Genomic DNA, 20,046 nt, shown 5'->3' on the forward strand with positions numbered 1-20,046 from the left:
CGTGAACGCCTTCGCCTCCCCCTTCACGACCGTAGCGAGAGCGCCGTCACGTGACGCCGACGTAATAGCCTGCGCCCGCATTCTCTCCGGCTCCGTACTCCTCACTTCTTGACCTATTTCCTTTATCTTTTTTGGCCTCCACGTACCTACCCCTTTTTTCCAGGCGGCTGATGACATCCCACGTCAAGCGCCTACGAATTATTGGCTTAATACTATCAGAGTAAAATTATAATATAGGAACTGAAGCATAACGGAAAATTTTTAAAAAAATTCTTTATTCAATATTGCCAACCTTGTGCAAGACCAATCAGAGTGGGTGAAAAGATAAACAAAGCAAGTATAAACAGAGTTAATGAAGTTTCAATGTATTAAAATATGGCGAAAGGCAATAGAATCATTCCTAAGGGGGACGAGTTGGTGCGTATTGAATCATCTATGACAAGAGCGCCGTGTTATTGGTAACGCACCGGCTAGCCGCCGCCGCCTCCTGCGTCGACGGCGCACAAGACAGGCGGCCAACAATCCGTTGAGCAGCAGCGTGGCGCCGGCAGCGACGGTGACGAGCAGGAACTGTGCCACCGTCGCCTGGCGTCCACCAAGTGCGTCCATCACGGCGCCGCTGTGAGGCCAGCTGAAGGCTGCGAGGGGCAGTCACGTGGGTGAGCTCTGGCGGGCGTGGATAGACAACTCCGCGCTTGGATTTTGCTGTCTGCCGATTTGAATGGTAATGATGAGGAGAACGCGTTTAATAAGTGGTCTAAACTATTCATCTTGACTTTCGGCAAAGATGGGTGTAGTTTGTCGCGCCTACAAGCTTATTCAAGCGCGTCACGCAGTGAAAGTAGACGTCTCCTATTTTCTCTGGAACTGACGTGACGACACTGCATTCCCTCAGCCCCTGTCATCACCTCCCTTTTCAGAGCACCACACAAGGACTCGACTATACAGCCCTACTCTACCGACACACTCCTAAATGACGAAAGCTCCGGAACGAGATCCCAACTAACTTTAGCCATACTCTTAAACGAAAATCAAAGATAAGAAAAAAAAAACACGTTGCGAGACACGATTTTAAGACCTATGGTGTTCGTTCGTCAGAGGTATGACGCCTGAACACCGTAGGTTTTATAATAATATCCTGAACCCTGCTTTTCCTCATGTGTTTTCTTTTTCTTTAACAGCTTGGCTAAAGTTAGCTGGGACGCACCTTGTGCTGTGTTTGCAACAGTTCGCATGGTTAACGCTCAAGATTGTAATGTGTTTAACACTTCATGATGGCTGAAAGCACAGATCCGACCCCTTACTCTTTGTCGTGACGGCGGGTGACTCGTGGCTGAAGACGCTATCGCCGAGCGCATTGCGCGCTTGCACGCTAAACGCGTACTCGACGCCGGGCTCGAGTCCCTGCACGAGCAGCTCGAAAACGCCCTGGGCCGAGGCAGTGTGCTCGTAGCGGATGGAGCCCGGTCCGCCGCCGAGCCGACGGGTGCGCACGCGGAACTGCTGCTCGAGCCCTCCGTCGAAGCCCGGAGACCACACCAGCAGCACGCTCGAGTGGCTCACGTTGAGCGCGCGCGCGGCCGTGGGAGGGTCGGGTTTTCCTGCGTCGGGAAGGGGGCGCACGATGCGCGGCCGAAGTGAGCGCCCGAGTTGACGAAAATGTGTGCGAATGGAGCGAGCAATGCACCGCTCACCCCTCGGCCGCACCGTGAACCGGGACCAGTCGTAGCCGAGCTCGTTGCGGGCGGTGCACGTGTAGCGGCCGTAGTCGCCGAGCTCAACCCTCTCCACGGACAGCGTGGACTTCCAGCGCACCACGTCCTCCTGCTCGCTGCGCACGACGCGCCGCATGTCGCCGCCGCTGTCCAGCGCCACCTTGCCGAACGACCAGACGAACGCGGGGCCCGGCGCACCGTGGGCAGTGCACGACAGCGACAGCGGCCGGCCAAGTTCGGCCGCCAGCGTCGTGTCGCGGGCCTGCAGCATGGCCGCCTTGACTGCACCGCGAAAAGCAGCATCGATGGGCGGTCAGGGACGCTTTCGTTTAACCACTGTCCCGGTTCACCAAGCTGTATCCGCCGCTATAGCTTTGTCGAAGAAGAGGTCCCGGGTTTGATTACTCTGCGGCACTCCGATGAAAGCGGAAAGCAAAAGCGATTACAGATTTAGGCGCTATACGTCAAAGAATTCCGCACGAATAACTATGGCGTTTCTCATACGTCCACTGTTGATCGGGGACGCTGAACTAACTAACTAACTAACTAACTAACTAACTAACTAACTAACTAACTAACTAACTAACTAACTAACTAACTAACTAACTAACTAACTAACTAACTAACTATTCAATCAACCAATCATGAATTACGGTATATTGTAGTGACATTTCTCTAGTTCTTCTCCGTGCTTCGTTAGTACACCGAGCGGTGCTTTCCGAGTTATGTCACCAAAACAGTCCATTCGGCAATGGCACATGATAACAACGCAACAGAATAGGGTGAAAAAGAAGCGCGCTAAATTACAGCTGTATTATAGTTGGAATTTAGAGATTTAAAAAAAAATGTCATGTGGTGAGGCCAGCTCCGAGGTAATAAAAACATTTGTTGGCGGAGTGGAACCCCCCTTCTCCCCCTCATCCCTCCCGAGCTGCCACCCCCGCTTTACAGCATATATGGCTCGCGAGATTGAGCCGCGATCGTCAGTTGCATTTGCGCCCGGTTGCGAAATGCGCAGTTGCTGCCGGAGCACAACGCGTGCCCCTCCCTCCCTCCCCCCCCGCCCCTCTTCCGGCGCCGTTCGCGCGACGGGCGTGTTTGATCTCCGCTTTCTCCTTCGTGCGCGCCAGATTAAGCCACGGTCGTCGGCTTTCCTCACGTACTTCCACTCGCGCATACAGCAAGCGACGCTTGGCGAAAGTGCTATCGCCCTTGGACTTTGTGCAGAATATCACGGCGACGGCAAAATGTACCTGGAGTGTCCATATAGTAACTGCTATCGCAATAAAAATGATGCGAAATATTGAACGTTCACTCCTTGACCTCGTTTATACCCCCTTGCTTAATATATTGCGTCGAGGTTTTGATAAAATAGTATTAGAAATAGAGACAGAAGCGATATAAAATTCACTAGACAATGACGAATGCGTTTATGGACATATTCACATACTGCTCCGTATTTAAAATGCACTCACTGAAAAATGTGCAATTTCGTGAACTTGATGCGACACTACATTCGGAACAGTTGAAACAAGAGAATGCGAGGGCACTACATTGCTGATGATTGCAGCAATGCAAAGACCCTTTGATCGAAAAATTTATGTAGCAAGGATGGTCCCGCTTAACAGAGTTGGCATAGATCGACCTAGGCAACATCGGGATAAAGATAAGGACATTAAAGAAAAATGTATCTCCAGTGCCACATGCATAAATACGAAATCTAAGCGAGCCCTTGTCGAAAAAAACCTTTGCATTCGAAGCAGTCCAGAGAACCGTCCCGAATATTGCAATTATCGGTGCTGTGATTGCGTCACCTTAACGCTTATTTAGGCGCACTGTTCATGATGCTGCTTACCTACAATGCAGAAATGTACCCATTGAACGTTAAATATACCTCTGGTAAACGAGCGAACATACAGCTACAACAAAAAGCACTCTGCTTGCTATGCATACGTTATATTATTTCTTTCTAGTGTACATTTTGTTCTGTGTATGGCGTGATTAAAGTAGTTTTGTTGGCACTAAGTTTCCACAAAATGCCAAAAATATTACCCAGTTGCTTCGCCTCAGACAGCATTCAACTTGAACTATGTACATATTTTCTATGAAGACAGTACTTAAAATTTAATGGAGAAAATTTTTTTTACTATTTTGTACGCTCTCAGGACATAGTTTTGCAAGTTGAAAACTATGTGCTCCCTGCTGACACATCTGCATGAATTCAAATTACTTAGCTTCAGTAGTTCTTTATTTCTAATGTTTTCAACATCCTAAACTTTTAAGGCCTCGTGCGTGTTGCTGCGAGTAAAAACACACAGAAAGATCATATTGTGGGACATATCAGCTTGGTAACTTATGAGAAGAGGATAACAAGAAAGAGACTGTCTACTTCTGTTCTTTTGCTTCCAGTAGTTCCATGCTACGATTGCTAGAGGAAAATCCAGCGCTGCGAACGTTGAACCAAGGTAACCATTATCTGTAACTCCAGAATGTTTTTACTGATTTGGCATTGCTTCGTTGAGAACGTAAGTTGTGGCTCCTTCTACCCATTTTCAGGATTAGTTGTCCCATGCGCCTGCCTCAAATGTTTCTTTATAACGATGAAGTTTCTTATTTTTATGGCCCATTACTTTTATCCCGTAGTATTTAAAAGATAAACAAACTCCGACGTTTTCGCACGTGTTTATTGCTAAATATATGCGACATTGGCAGAGCAACGTTCACCATGGTACGGTGGCTAAATGGGTAGGTGTGCCGACCGGCGTAGTGGACTGTGTCTTCGCATTATGACGGCAGGAGATCATGGCGCTACGTCCAGAGGCCTGTCGCGAAGAGCGCGTCGTCTGCTACTCATTCTGTTTTTGTTGTTGTGTGTGTGTGTAATATTTAAAATAAATTGCTTTTCCACTAAAACTTCAGAAAAAGTATGGTTACCATATGGTTAGAGAGTGTATAAAAGTGTGAGGTTTCTTGTTGCAATGGGTAATCTTGAAAATCGGTCATTTATATCGTCTGTTCACACGCAGACGGCGCGGTGCGTTGCGCTCGCAGTCACGATAGCTCTCCGAGTTCCCGTAACTCACTTCGACGTCGAAGGAGCTAAGTGAGTACGGTGATGTTCGTGGGTGCTAAGCTCCTGAGACGCCGGGACAGAGTGAAAGAGTTCCTGCAAAGAAGAAAACTAATCGGAGAAGCAACACTTGCTTTACGTCGAATTCTGAGTTCGGCTACAAAAATGCCGGCCACGGGCGAAAATTTTGCTGGTTTCAATGCAGCGAGACCCGGAACTTTCCGAGAAACGTGAGTTTGCAATTCATCGTGTGGAGAAAATGGTTCAACTGCATTAGTCGTGTACGAACTCCGCTTCGAGGAGTATATTTCATTGAGTGTACACGACAGGCTGGAAGGTTGTGCAGATTTCGAGGGTGTATCTCCGCCTCGGTGCCTTCGATGTTACCAGACGCTCCGGCTCACATAGTGAAGCAAACTACCCCTAAAAGAACATGCAATCCGACCAAATGCCGGCCTTTGAAATAATCCTGAATAGACAGCCAGCCATACTTTCACACGCTTCAAGCAAATATGATGCAAATGAAAATGACGCGTGTTGTATATACCGGTCAAGAATAAGTATATGTAGATAAGTGAAGAAGTGAACCTGTTGAAATAAGGCCCACAAAACGATTCTGTGTGAGCTACTTGAAGTTTTGCTGAGTACGACGAAAAATATCAACATTACAGAGGAAAATTCGGCGTGAAGTGCAGCGGCCGTGGTTCCCAAGAAAACGGCTGCCGCATGTATTGGCTAATGTTTCTTCCTTTCTCCATAGCTCAAGCCTACAGGATTGGTCGGTTTTGAGCAGCGCAAACTCAAACTTACTTATAAACAGCATCATGCAGTTAATAATTTGCTCGGTTGAACTTTAATTCTTGCAAAGAGCAAGAGCAACTTGGCTACTGAGCGTATTCCATAAAAGAAAGAAAGCACCTTACGCTACACTAGGACGCTGTGATGCAGTGCCGTGTTTCAATTAAAGCTATATATATAATTTGCTGTAAAAGCTTGGTGTGGCTGGTTTGCGCGTGCGACCGACTAATTGCCCTATTGCACTCAAATATACGTGTGCACGATCATCAAGAGTACAAACAATGTGAATTTGCAAGCTAACAATTACTGCTCTCATGGAATTAAGCATAGGTAATTGAACAAGGTAATATTTTTTGTTATAGAAACAAGTTAATTTCTATTGTCAAAAATGGTGTTTGACTTAGGTTGTAAACATGTACGTCTCGTTTACAATAGAGCCTATGAAGAACAAGAAGAAGGAAACCAGGGCCTTTAATTGTGCGGTTATCAATATTTATTCGATTGTAGTTTACATTAATTCGAACGAAATCATTTCGCTTGCGCATTTTGTGGTATAAGGATACTTCCTGGGCGATACAACACCTATACATATTGTTTCGTAAAAGAAATTTCGCCTTTCTCGGTATACAAGAACTGATCAAAAGCTAGTTCATTCGCGCAGATCTTGTGCTCCTTCTCGTATGATCATGCTTAACGTGTTTACTGAACTAAACAGTGTTAAGGGCTCTGTATTTTCGCCTCTTAAACCGGGAAACAAGCAGCTGACGGACAAGGCAAGTACTTACCTTGCTTCGCAAGTGACAGAGCTCCGCTGCATTCAGAAATTTGTAATTGTCTATGATGTCACAGTGAAGGCGGTTTGCAGCTTAACTACATTGACAAATACTCCGAAATACGACTCGCGCCGCTTGCGACAGGCCTCTGACCAGAGCGCCACGTTTGTCGTCATGAAGCGGAGAAGCGCTGAACTACGCTTCCTGCACGAGAGACGGCTCACTTACACATCCAGCAACCGTAACCATGGTAAATAACTTTCCCTGTTCTATAAATATCCCTTTTGCCAGTAAATTTTTGAAAACGGCTGGATGCACAATGGTGTTAATTGCTGTAGAACGAACTTATGATAGCAGCTTCAAAAATGTTGTGCTAAAGAGCCACGCAATTCGAAGGCAACGGAAGACGCACAGACAAACGCATGCAGTGCCAATCAAATCGGCTTCGTCGCAGCACTGTATCCGTGCACAGACCCTATAGGTGCACTGCTTCGTGCAGTAACTTAACCATAAAACTTTCTGTCGACGCTGTCGTGTTGTATCCAGCCAGCTCGTGCCAACCGTCGCCGTACAAAATTTCCGCTCACACTTTACGACCAGCCTGGCGGCCCGGGCAACCTGGCTGCCCAGGCCATTGTGGGCGACGCACTCGAACAGGCCTTCGTCCTCCCGGGTCACGTTGAGCAGCGTGAGGAAGGCGCGGCCCCGCTCCAGAAGCAGCCTGGCGCGGTGACGAAGGTCGAACCCTGGCCGCCGCCACCGGACCACGTCGTCCGTGAGCGGGTCCGCGTCCGCGGCGCAGGCCAACGAAGCGTTCTCGCCCGCACCGGCCAGCACCTGCTCCGTTATCTTGGTGATGCGGGCAGGGTCTGCGCAGTCGCCAAGCCGACATTCTTTTTCTACGCGGAACTGGCGCAATATAACTTCCGCCACTGACGGCGCTGTAGCACCGTACCGTGCGTCATGGTGATGCAGTGAAGCATTCTTTACCGGCACATTGCAGCGACATTGTTCGGAGACATGATCAGCGGTTGGTTGTCTCGAAGCGCAAGTGCCCGCGCACTGGCTTCGGAGCCGCTCGACATGCAAGCCACGAAGAGGCGCACACGTGGCCAAACGATATAATGTACTCGTACTCGCGTTCACACACTGCCCTAGTTACCTGTGCAAGCTAGGCGGACGAACCATCGATAAGGCATGAAATAGACTGGTCGATCTGAAAGTCGTCTCATTTTAGCCGCCAGCAGTTAGAAGGTCATGATAGCAAACTGGATACGTTGGGGCATCGCATTACCAACCTTTGCCCCCGTCAAGCTCCTTCACTCATCATGTGATAATGCTAAGCTGTGTACATTTATCCTTTCAGAGGACACCGAGAGAAGCACTCTGCTGCACGGCTATGTGTACGTCGCAGTGTATCCTCAAGGAGCTCTTTCGTAGATGGGGATGTCAGTAGTATAGCCACGCGCCCATTATAACGTCAATGATCTCAGTGAAGCAGTTTGTTCATGCTACAGAATACAAAACCTGAGTATACTAAATGCCGAGGTCAGAAGAAAAGAAGGACAGGACATGGTTCGCTGCCTCTTTTGTGAAAAATGGGAAAACGCTAGTAAAACAGCTCACTATGGATACCTATGCATGCGAAGCATAGTAGCGCATTAAATGTCTTTAATGTTAGCCCACTGATGCACTCAGTTTATGAAGGAAGTTGCCCTATGGGGGGTATCTGCTAGTCAAAAAATGTCCCTAGTCCTGCATATTCCCATCACGAGCTGAGGCATGCTTAACATGTCCCACACGCTAGAAAGGAGCTTGTCTTCAGCTATGGGAAGTACTAGCTATCTGCCAAGACCGCGGCTTTCGCTCCTGGAAGTTCCACTAAAATTTCGTTCTTTGGGCGCTATTTACACTCCACGTTAAGAGGAAGCTTTAGCTCGGCTGCTCCTATCTAAATACATGTAAAAGGAGAATTCGTTTTTCTCGGCAACCACTGCACCAAATTTGATTAGGTTTGTTGAATTTAAAAGAAAAACTTACAATCTAGTGACTGTTGGTTACGAATTTTCGATTTAGGTCATAAAGGTTTTATTAAAAGTTGGCAAAATCGAAAATTTTCACGAAACGGGATTATGAAGTTTACATCTCTTTTACTCAGCAACAAAAAAAAAAATGATGCAATTCTGTGAATTGCATCTTATAGAACATCTAAAGCGGAAAAAATTGATATTTTGCACATTAACCTAAAAAAATTTAGTAATCCGTAAATACAGCTTTCGTAGAACCCTTGTACACAACGTAACAAATTCACATAAGATATAAGTTGAAGTGACCTAATGGATGCTGTTTACAGAATCACGATATCTGTGTTTGATGCAGAACTATTCATTTATAAACTTCGTGCGTCTATCCTTTTTAATCTTCCAAATTTTTAAAAATCTTTTTCATAAAATTCAGGCCATAAATTAAGATTTCACTTCCAACAGTCACTAGAATTAAACTTTCTTCCTCAAGTGCAACAAATTTCATTAAAATCGGTCTAGGAGTTATCTCAGAAAAGCGTTTTTTTTTTGCATTTTACATGTATTTGAATAGGCCGCGTCGAAGTTGAGCCCCAGCTAAAGCTTCCTCTTAAGAGGAGACTGAAGCTTAAATTATGGGGTTTTACGTGCCAAAACCACTTTCTGATTGAGTCACGCCGTAGTGGAGGACTCCGGAAATTTCGACCACCTGGGGTTCTTTAACGTGCGCCTAAATCTAAGTACACGGGTGTTTTCGCACTTCGCCCCCATCGAAATGCGGCCGCCGTGGTCGGGATTCGATCCCGCGACCTCGTGCTCAGGGAGACTTAAGCTTGGTGTCACTGATAATCAGCTGTTTTTTTAACCAGTGAAATGAAGCATAGTTCCCATTAGGCCACCTGCAGAAGTAATTATTTATAAATTTGCTGCATCTTAACAATCAAACTTATCTGATAAATTATTTGGAGCAGACTTTTTATTAAGGTACCTCAACATTCTGGAAAATTGGTCGAGAATCATCCAATTTAAAAAAATATCGAATAAAGTGTCAAGCTTACAACTTCGTAACTCCGCACCAATAATCAATATAATCTGTCTGAATTAGACAAATCTAATGTATTTAATTTTGCAGCTTGAACAAAATAATTAGTTCGTTTATTTGAATTTGTTTAAATGTCGTGTTTGCAGAGCACAGGTGCATTGAGGAGTTGTGTACAGTAAATCAATTGGTCTCCTTTACATCCTCACAGAACTTTGTAGAACTTGAATTCTCATAGTGTTGCCGAGTTATGCGACATGGAATTTGACATGAATATCTGCTCCTTAGCGGTCACTACGATTTCGTCTATATTTCGCCAAAATTCTGTTTTCTACATGCACGGTAGGTCATAAGGTGGGAGGCCGTGCTGTCTTGTCCAGAACTGGACGACCAGCGAAAGCTGGTGGACCAGGCCAGGGTGGTAGCGAGAGCCTACGGATTCTTGGAAGGAGGAAGCCGCCCACCTGAGGGCGAGGAGATCTCTCTCACTCTCTCGGCATTAAAGACATAAACGGTTATCTTTCACTCTGTCTACATGCATGGTAGCACGGAAGGACTGAGGTCAAGTGTTCTCTTATAACGTCGAACCAGATATACTGCCATCTTGTGGTCATGAGTGCCCAGCAGCTTTTAAGTAAAGGTCCTGCTTATGTGGCGAAATTCATTTAATCCCCAGTCCTTCGCGAAACTTCTCAATTTAAATGTTTGGCATGTTTTGCTCGATGCAGTTTCCACGAGCACATATATTATGGGTGTTTATTTTATGCTCTTGTTGCAACTCGCTTGTTCTTGAAGCCGATAACAAACGACCTTATTTATGCATTTATTTATTTATTTTTTATTTAAGTACTCTCAGGTACACTAGAGAATTAGGGAGCGAGTGGTTGGCACTGGAACGACGTAGAAATGGCGGTCTTGAATGAAGACTCATCGGAATTGCTGGCGACGAAGGCGGGGACGTGGTTCCAATCAGATGCAGTGTTCGGTATGAAGGAATTTGCGTACTGGTTTGTGCAACAGCTGGGCACATGGACATTAAGACTGTCAGCAATACGGGAGGGAATGTATGAAGGGGCAGCGATAAGCTCGCGTTTTAGCTTTGCAATATGATAGAATATTTTATGAAAGAGGCACAGTCGAGCACCTTTCCGTGTAATTGCTAAGTCAGCGAGAGAACGCTTGATTGCTGACGCGCGAGCGTTGCAGACGTAGTTGCGCGCAATAAAACGGGCATGTCGATTCTGGATTGATTCAAGGGAAGAAGATAGGGCAGAACAGGGATCCCAGTTACATGAGCCATATTCGAGTTTTGACCTGACGAGAGTTTTGCAGAGAGTTAGTTCAAAGATGTCGGGGCAGAGGAGAAATTACGGTGTATGAAATCTAGGCTACGGTTAGCATTATTAATTACGTAGGCACTGTGCATTTGTCGTGACAGGCTATTCGTAATATGGATACGAAGGTAATATGGATACGAGTTATCTGAATGTAAGGATACACTGTTAAGTACATACGGGTAAAGCTCCGAAAGCTCACCTGCGCGTGATATTCTCATATACTTGCGTTTACTAATACTGAGTGACATCATCAATACGCAACATTGTTAAGATCGGCTTGAAGCAAGACACTGCCATCGGGGTTGGCTATTTCGCGGTAAATAACACAACCGTCAGCATATAATCTGATAAGGGAGGAGACTTCATTAGACAAATCATTATCATTATTAAATATAAGAAATAGCCATGGTCTCAGGACCGAGCGCTGTGGTACTCCAGGGGTGACAGAACACACGAGTGACTTACAGTCATTAGCAAAACGATTTGGGTGCGAGAGGTTGAAAATCTGTCAATTCATTTTATCCATAGAGACTGCGTCATTATAACGTTCGAACAAATGGCAGGCCAGAAAATATTGTATTTAAATTTGCATAGCGTTCACTTTTATGCCCCTCGTATTGCAAAACAAGGAAGTTGCCCAAGTGCAAGCACCCTCATTCAAGTGGATAGTTGGAACGACTGCTGACTCGTGTATGATCAAAGATTAGCACATGCCCGCCCCCTCTCACCTTTGGATCAGCTCTCACATTTCTCACTTATTGAAAATACGACCGTTTTCAGGGAGCGCGTGGTATCCGCGTTATTAATTGAATAAGTTATGCGCCTCGGTATGGTTTAAATACACGAAATTCGATAGGGCTTAGACATACTATATTTTAGCTTAATAAGCCAGCAGCCCTAAATGCTATTACGGCCGATATTGATTTTTTGCTTGTATTCCGTGTGAATTACTTCTTGAAGTACTTTGTACTTTATACGACAGTAGAACAGTTTTAGTTGTGAGTGCTCCCGGTTCTTGTTCAAAGGTTGTGCGTACACGTGTCTGCCTTTGGGCAATATTTATTGTTTTTCTTCTTGGTGAATAATTGAATTCACTGATATAAACCTTTGTCGTTAACTTTTGGTGCCTCGGTCCCTCTAAACTTAGCAGGGTACTTTTTCTTCTTTATCAGGATCTGCAAAGTCTAAACCGAGATAGCCGTGTAATGGCCATTGCTTCTTTTCACCAGCTCATGAGAAGAGTCAGGTAAAAAAAAATAGTTGTTTTTTAAAGGCAGTAACTACGAAAGAATCCAACAATCTTTAAAATTCAGAGCAGTACAAATGGAATGCGTTCTAACACGGTTGTGCGTACGTTATTGGTAGGTCTAGTTCCCACCAATTTCGCGTCACAAATGCTTTATGATTACTATTAAAGCGATAGCTTTAAAGGCCCCGCGTCGCTGAAAATCCTGCGTAGGCGTCGGTGCCCGATGTCGGCGGCGTGGCCCGTCTGAAAAAAATCATCCTTAACACAACTTCGCAGGTCCTCCGCGTGGCGCACAGGCGTTACTGAATTAATTGAATTTCTCATACTGCAATTCGCCAGAAAATTCATGCAGTCCGACTTTAACGCAACCTACAGAGATGATAGCGTCGCACTGTAATTTGAATGTACGAGAAAATAATTTGAATATTGGAGAAAACATATTTTTTTTTACGTGGAAACTCGAACACACATTCCGCTTTCCTTGCTTGCGGGGGTATGATCGATTGATGAGTCACTGCTTGTAGCTGCTGCCTTACGGCGGTATGACCCATTGCTCTGGCCTTCACTGCCGTGTTGCTGTCGAAAATTTACAACAGCAGCGAAGTAGAATACACTTGGTTAAGGTAATACTAGCTGTTTTGTCTCGTCGAGGTCTGCGCCACCAGGTGGCTGCACCACGCAGGACGCTCCCGTTTAGGCCTCCGCCCCAACGCCCCCGTCCGCCTGCGCTTACCCGAATACCGGACACGCTAAACCTCTCCATTGCTTCCTGAAGGAGAACGACAGATTGGGCGATTTGGTGCTTTACCACAATGTTTAAAAACAGCGCCAATGACACAGGACACAAAAAAGAGGATGGGACACACACGGCGTTTTCTATCGAGCTTCTGTGTCGCAGAATATCCGCTGTCAGTGTCGGCGTCAACGGGGCCCAATAACGCTATCGTGTTCCACCCTTAAAGGGGAAGCTTAAGCTTCCTTCGAGTTCTTCTTCTCGTTCTTCTTCGTTTATCACTAATGTGATTACAGTCGGGGGCAGTCTTGCTGCACAATAATAATTGGCATTTGGCGGCAAAGTCTTGCTGGACGCTTATCAGAACCGTTTTCGTTTAAACAGCTGCAGGGTTGTATCACCGCCAATCAGCTAAAAGGAATGTGCGACTACTTGATCGAATCACGGCCCCAGTGTTTACCGGCGATGTGCGAAAGTTGGTCTTGTTAGCAGGAAGCGTCATTCATTGAAAAAGTTGCTGTCTCAGGATTCTACTCGAGCGTGGCGCCTGGGATCGTCCGTTCAAGGATAAAAGACGCCCCCTCAGCACAAGCGCTTCGCAGTCAGCAGCAAAGTCTTGCCGGACACTTATCAGAACTATTTTCGTTTAAACAGGAGAGCTTTCCTTACCTAGAGCCCATTTATTTGCTGCTGCCACCGATTGATGCCATGATTGATGCTAAACATCGATACTTCACTTTCTTTGTGTGCGAAATTTTTGACTAGTTTTGTGCCTCGCCATAACATGGAGCTATCCAGTGTGTTCTGATTGGCTTCCAAGTGATGGCAGATTCTTGTCTTGTGTGGAATGCGGGAATGGCGTTCACTTGGGGAACGCATGCTCGGGTGTTGCTGAAAGTTCATTCTTGGCTACGGGACCCTCAAAAAGGGAGATTTGGAGATGCACGCGCTGTAGCGCATCTACGCGCGAGTCCAGTTCAGGGCAACTTCGCTACTCGGCTGCATCTGCAGAAGTTAATGAGGTTCTCCTTGGGAACAACTACAAGGAATCAATGACATGGTTGTTACTCTTTTGCCTCTTAAAGAAAAAGGTAGATAAGGTCTTGAAACCCAAGTAGGGACACTAACAGAAAGCTTAAGAAGGCAGTCTGACGAAATAGCTCAAGTTCGTGTTGAGCGCAACAAAGACGAACAGTACAGCAGGCCTTAAAATTCGGAACCCGACAGTCTTTCATTTTCGTCAGGGGAAAACCTGCATGCTGTCATAGCAGAACTTGCACAGAAGCTAGCCTTGACAGAATTCAATCCTCGGGGTGTTGTTGCGGTTCACGGACTACCAGCCGGAAAGGATGAAGTACCAAATGTACTAATTAGGTTCTCTGACATTTTACTACGGGATACTTGGCTGACAGCACGTCGAAGACTGCGTGACTTGACAGAGAAAAAACTCTACCCCATGATGTACCTAAACGAAAATTTGACTCAGACTAACAAATAATTATTCCGGAAAGCTCATTCCAAAGGCAAGGAAAGCCTCTATAAGTTTGTGAGCCTTGAAAAAGACAAGTCCACTTGTCGAAACGTTGGCTCCCGCTTTTACCTTGTTCTCGTTTTGCTTATTGTCTTGAATTTCCATCTCCCACTTTCCCCGTGTTTTCTTTGGATCTATGAGTCTGTGTTGGTTAAGAATGGTAAGAATGGTAAGACGGAGGTCGCGCGCTTCGAATCGACATGGTCGCTAACGTTCATAAGATGGATTAGAAAATGACAGTGAACTTTCACTCCCTTCCAGATTTTTGCTCACTTGGAATAGTCTTTGCCGCCACTGATAACCCGTCTTTTTCAGTTGTCCATATAAACGTCAGAAGTATAAGGAAACACTGGGATCGGTTTCTTGTCGATACTACTATATTTTAAGCTTAGCAGATGCTTTCGCACTTGCAGAAATTAACGTTCAAGACTATATGCTGTGCCATTCCGCCTACCCAAGATTCAAGAAAATTTTATAAACAGAACACTGTGGACGAAGCAGCGGAAAAGCGGTCTTCATTCAGACTAAATGGTTAATTACACCAGTGACGTTTTCAGTTTCGGTTGCTGAAAGCCTCGCATTCCGCCTGGAAAATTATAGCACTGTTCTGTCTTTAATCGCTATGTATCGTGCACCGTCAGAACACGTGCAGTCATTTCTCGATGAACTGAAACAAACTTTAGATGTTTTACTTTCTCATGTGCATTATCGATGATATTAATATAGATATACTAAGCTCGGACAAAACATTTGTTTCAGATTGCTTAAACGTATTAGCAGACTATGGCATAGGATCTGCCGTTAACGAAGCCGCTAGACAAGAAGTGCTCTTAGAACGCCTTGTGTCCTCGTGCCTCAACCCCGTCTTAGTTCGTTCAACTCATATCGTGACCATCGAATTCATTCGAACAACAACAAAAGCTGGCTGATCATTACTATATCGGCTGCAAGATCTCGTCTCCTGACGCTTATGCATTCAAAAGCAAGGCCTAATATTCAGAAATATTTCATTCCATTAGATTTGATAGGCTTGTCTCCCAATATGACAGGGACACGCTCTTAGCACATAGTTGTTCGACTAGTGCTATAAAAAGTTTGTAACTGCTTTTACCGAGCTGAAGCAAGGCTGTAAAAGATTCATTTTGGTACGTAAGCGAAAAGCACACTTACATTGTGTAAACAATCGAATATTGAAACCAATTCAAGGGAAACACGAACCTTGGAAACGGTGTCGAAAGCACCCAGAAGACGAAGCTTTGAAGAATCTTTACCGAAGCGCGCGAAACAAAGTTACATCAATGATGCTCTGTTCGAAGAGAAGCTACTTTAGCGGTCAATTTTCCTTTCCACACGATAAGAAAGCAAATATGTGGTCTTTAGTGAATGAGCTTTGGGGGAACCAAGTCAAGCTGCTACTTAGAGCCGATACTAAAAGGTTTCGGTGTTTCGCCGCAAGCTGTGCTAGTTGTTTCAACGACTCATTTTCTTCAATGGGGACAGATATGGGAATGCCCCTTAATCTGCCGAGCCTTATCGCAGCTAGGAGACCAGTGTCAGATTCGGCGCTTCTGCCTTCGATGTCAGAAGACGACTTGTTTCGATTGCTGTGTCGGTCACGAAAGAGCCGTGCTCAAGGTTTAGATGGAATATCGGCTGAAGATATAATACGTAATACCAGTGTGGTAGCTGGGCCGATTCTTTTTTATTTTGAACAGTATTCTAGGCACATATGTTGTACCCGGTGAAATGAAGAGAGCGCGTGTTATTCCGGTATTTAAGGGTGGATATCCGTCAAAACCAGAAAACTACCGCCCCATATCCCTACTTCCTTTTTTTGCACAACTGCTAGAAAGGCATATTCTTGAAGCGATTGACAGCTTCTTCTAAAGCACAACATTTTATCAGCTTACCAGAATGGCTTTGTTCAATGCAGCGGTACGCAGAAACTTTTTGAAACTTTGTCAGATTTTTTACACGAAACTCTTTAACGAAACCAAGTGGCCTGTGGACTCTTTTTGGATATATCAAAGGCATTTGACTCCGTTAACCACCGTATTGTATGCAGCCAACTTTACAACTATGGCTTTCGGAGACATTTTCTAGATTTTCTTAATAGTTATCTTTTGAATCCGTCTCAAATTGTTTGTTTGAACGATGTACACGGCACACTGCGGTACCTCACAGTAGGAGTGCCGCAGGGTTCAGTGCTGTCACCACGTTTATTTAACTTATACGCGTGTGACTTGGGACAGGTAATTGGCACAAGCGCTGTGTTTCAATATGCGGACGACATGTTGTTTGTTTCAAGACACATGTAATATGATAGGGCTTTTGCTCTGCTTCAAATTGATGCAGTAAACGTCATAGACCCGTGTAAAAGTAATCAACTAAAAACTAGTGCCCGAGAAATGCAATTACATTGTTTTAGAAATCCCTTAAAAGTTACTGGTGGCACACTAGCAGTCCTTTTGCATGGATCCGATTTCTTGAATGGTGACTATACACCGAATGAATATGTAGACAGTCTTAATTATCTAGGAGTTCACTTTGACAATGATTTATTATGAAACGTTCATATAGCTTCCGTTTTGCTAAACTTTGACGAGCTGCGTGCTTACTTTGCTGCGTTCGGAGTTATGCTCCCATTACAGTAAAGAAAGCGATCGCGCATGGGCTAGCTTATTCCCATATAAGATATGGCATCTGGTGTTCTTTAAATTCCAGCAGCTTATGGAGACCCAGAGAGTTTATTACAGAATATTTTAAAAAGTATAGCCTGCAACACAACCATTGATATGCATAACCCAACCGGCTCTTCGAAAATGCCAAATTTTGATTTAGTGTTTCTCTGTATCGTTGTGCCGCGATATTTACGGAACGAAGATTTTCGCGTAACCGCTAAAGAGCTCGTGAATCTACGCAATCTCTCCAGATATGTTGTTCCTCAAGCAGGAAGTAATTATGGCAAAGGGCGAAGACAATATTATATTCGTAATTTGTTTAATGAACTCCCCGCCTCAGTACTGGAGCAACGAAGTTTATCCGGCTTAAAAACACCTTAAAAGAAGGGATAGAAAAAACGTGTCGCTCGTATGAAGCTAACATTTATTTGTGTGTAAGTGAGCATTGCGAATGGTTTGAACGTGGTACCTGTATCTACTACGGGGCTTTCCTTTAGTAAATTTGCCAATTCAGTGCATATTCTTGTAATACTGTGACCCGTCTTGTTTGGCGATGACATGTCGCAACTTTGTCACTCTATTATTTTGCGTTTCATGGTATTTTTTGTATGTGCTCGTGAAAATGAACAGGTTAGTTTATATTTTAGAGCGTTAGTTAAGCTACAGAGCCTGTCAATGTGATTTTGCCGCGACTCTCAGGTCTCCGCCACGCAAGCCCTCGGAAGGCTTCGGCAGGCCCGGCAAGAAATGCATGTACATCAGATCTAGCAAATTATTTAATTCTTCTTTAATCTCATTTAATCTTTTTGGCTGTGAAACGGTCTTGATATTAATTGTTCCATGCAGCAGATAACGCCATTCAACGGCCGGGACAATCGAAAGTGTAGAAGGGCACGCGCGCAGACCACTTATGTATGCCGCCAGTGGATATTGCGCACACATCTGCTTCTTCAACAGGGAGAATTCCTCGTTCTAGATAACGTGCGGTGAACGCGTTGCACTATTCAATAGCTGGCGCGCTTATTCTGCGGCCGATGGCCGCGGGTTGCTTGGTCTGCGTGCCTTACTGCATGCATGGACAAATGCGCATTTCTTTTCTTCACTTGGGACTCCTGTGCTACGATAGCATTCGATCAGGTAGTCTCGAAGCTGCTCGTTTCAGCACTAGCCCGTTCGGTAACGCTACTGGATTTACAACAAAATTCTCGGCAAGCGAGGCGCAGCGGCGAGTCAAAAATATCAGGTATTTGAATGCAGCCCTGCAAGGAAATAGGCTGCGGTTAAGCAGGAGGGAAGATCGGCGACAACCCAGTCTAGTTGGTATAGTGTAAAACTTGCATGCATGAACTCATCCTGATTGTAACGCACTTGGACTCTGGGCAGTCACACTGAAAATATGCGGCGGACTGGAATGAGCTGTTCAGGACTGTTGCGCTTTTGGTACCGAACTATGGCAGGGCGATTGACCTGCCAACTATGCGTTCCAAACTCGATTATTTTTTTAATCGTGCAATTCTTTCAGCATTTTTCAGCCTATGGGTCAAGCATCTCAAGTTTTGCGTTTCTCATAAGCGAAATGAAGTCGCTGGAAGCTTTCTACTTTCAACTAGCCCCGTTAGACCCTACTTAATTCTACATACATGCGTACTGTTGTCGGCGGATTGTATCCATGCACATTTGAGTGTTTCATTGTAGGGCCGTCTACATGGACGATATGTCTGTCGACAATTCTCCTTCGTTTTTGAAACGTGAAACGTCTTTAAGAACAGTCAAACGAGGTCGCTTGCTGAAATCGATGTAACGAAAACATGTTGCAGCATTATCGTTTAGACCATCGCAACCATACTACCCACGCACCATACTTTCGTATCGTTGTGTAAATAAGCCATTACTCGACCATGTATGTACCGTGTATGCAGATGACGCCGTGGTCGTGTCACAACGAAATCAAAGCTAAACTTAGCGGCAGTTTAGAAGGTAGCTCGGCAGTAATTTTGTCTATCTGAGCAGGAATGGTCGCGCTTGGGAAAGCTCGCTAGGCCATATTAGGACTAATTTATCAAACCCAAGCTGGTGTCGTCCAGGAGTTGTAAGGCCTACAAATGTGCAATATGTGCCAAGAATTTCACGCATGCTCGGATGTACATTGTCCATCATTCACACGGTGGTCAAACGAACGGCGCACTAAATATCAATCCAGCAATATTAGAGTGAGACAATGAGCGCCACATACTCCCGCTCCGGTTCCCACCAAGAAAGTGAACAATTACTGACCGCATTGGTCAAAATTCAAACTTGTCCACGATTCTAGATGCGCCTTCGATGACGAACTCCACGGTCCGTTATTTATCACTCCAGCCAGCTCTGCCCTGGAACGCTACTTTTTCGACATAACGACACAACCACTTTATGGGCTAGATAACCTATTAAAAAGCTGGCCAATTGTCGAGTTAAACATCTTAACAGACCACCCTGCTGTCAACTTTAGTGTCGACTCTGTGGAAAGGCAGGTTGTCAAACCGTGTGTAATTCGCTTACGTTCCTGGCCGTTCACGAAGCGTTCGTGCATGTACCTCTAGGAGTACTCACAATGCACTTTGACGACAACGGTGGCCTTGGCGGATCCGATGCTGTTCCTGGCTTCGAACTCGTAGCGTCCGCTGTCGTCCTTCTGTGCGTGGTTGATGAAGAGCGCCGAGGCGCGGTGGAAAACCCTACGCGTTTCCCGCCACGACTCCAGAGGCAGCGGAACGCCCTCCTTGGTCCATGCGTAGCTTATCTTCGAAGGGTAAGCCTTCGCGGACATGTTCAGCAGCACGCTGTCGCCTTGCTTCACCTCGTGTTTTGCCACGGGCGGGTGCAGGAACAGTGGCTTGTCTGGGAAGACCAAAAGCAGAGGCGAAGGCGCGTCAACATTAAACCTCGCCTGCGTACGTCATTGCGAAAGTGGACTTACAAAACTTTTGCCGATCGAAATCGCAGGAATGAGACTGTAATGACGACAGATTCTCGCCTTTGGCGCCCACACATGCCAACTGCTTCGGCACCCAGCTCTGAGTGGCGATCGTTTAACAGCGACGGCAGTCACGAACGCACAGA

General features: G+C 45.5%; 1 protein-coding gene across 1 annotated transcript in view; it reads right to left on the reverse strand.

Moving 5' to 3' along the window:
* Nucleotides 1-20,046, reverse strand: part of LOC142582244 (nephrin-like) — a 71,817-nt gene that overhangs the window by 5,891 nt on the left and 45,880 nt on the right. Inside the window, exons 14-18 of the mRNA XM_075691707.1 lie at nucleotides 19,537-19,824; nucleotides 6,944-7,225; nucleotides 1,695-1,997; nucleotides 1,305-1,601; nucleotides 468-638 (exon numbers count right to left, since the gene is read on the reverse strand). Coding sequence (XP_075547822.1) covers nucleotides 468-638; nucleotides 1,305-1,601; nucleotides 1,695-1,997; nucleotides 6,944-7,225; nucleotides 19,537-19,824 — 1,341 coding nt within the window. The remainder of the gene's footprint in view (nucleotides 1-467; nucleotides 639-1,304; nucleotides 1,602-1,694; nucleotides 1,998-6,943; nucleotides 7,226-19,536; nucleotides 19,825-20,046) is intronic.

This window comes from Dermacentor variabilis, chromosome 5 (genome assembly GCF_050947875.1).
Source record: "Dermacentor variabilis isolate Ectoservices chromosome 5, ASM5094787v1, whole genome shotgun sequence".
NCBI classification, from domain to species: domain Eukaryota; kingdom Metazoa; phylum Arthropoda; class Arachnida; order Ixodida; family Ixodidae; genus Dermacentor; species Dermacentor variabilis.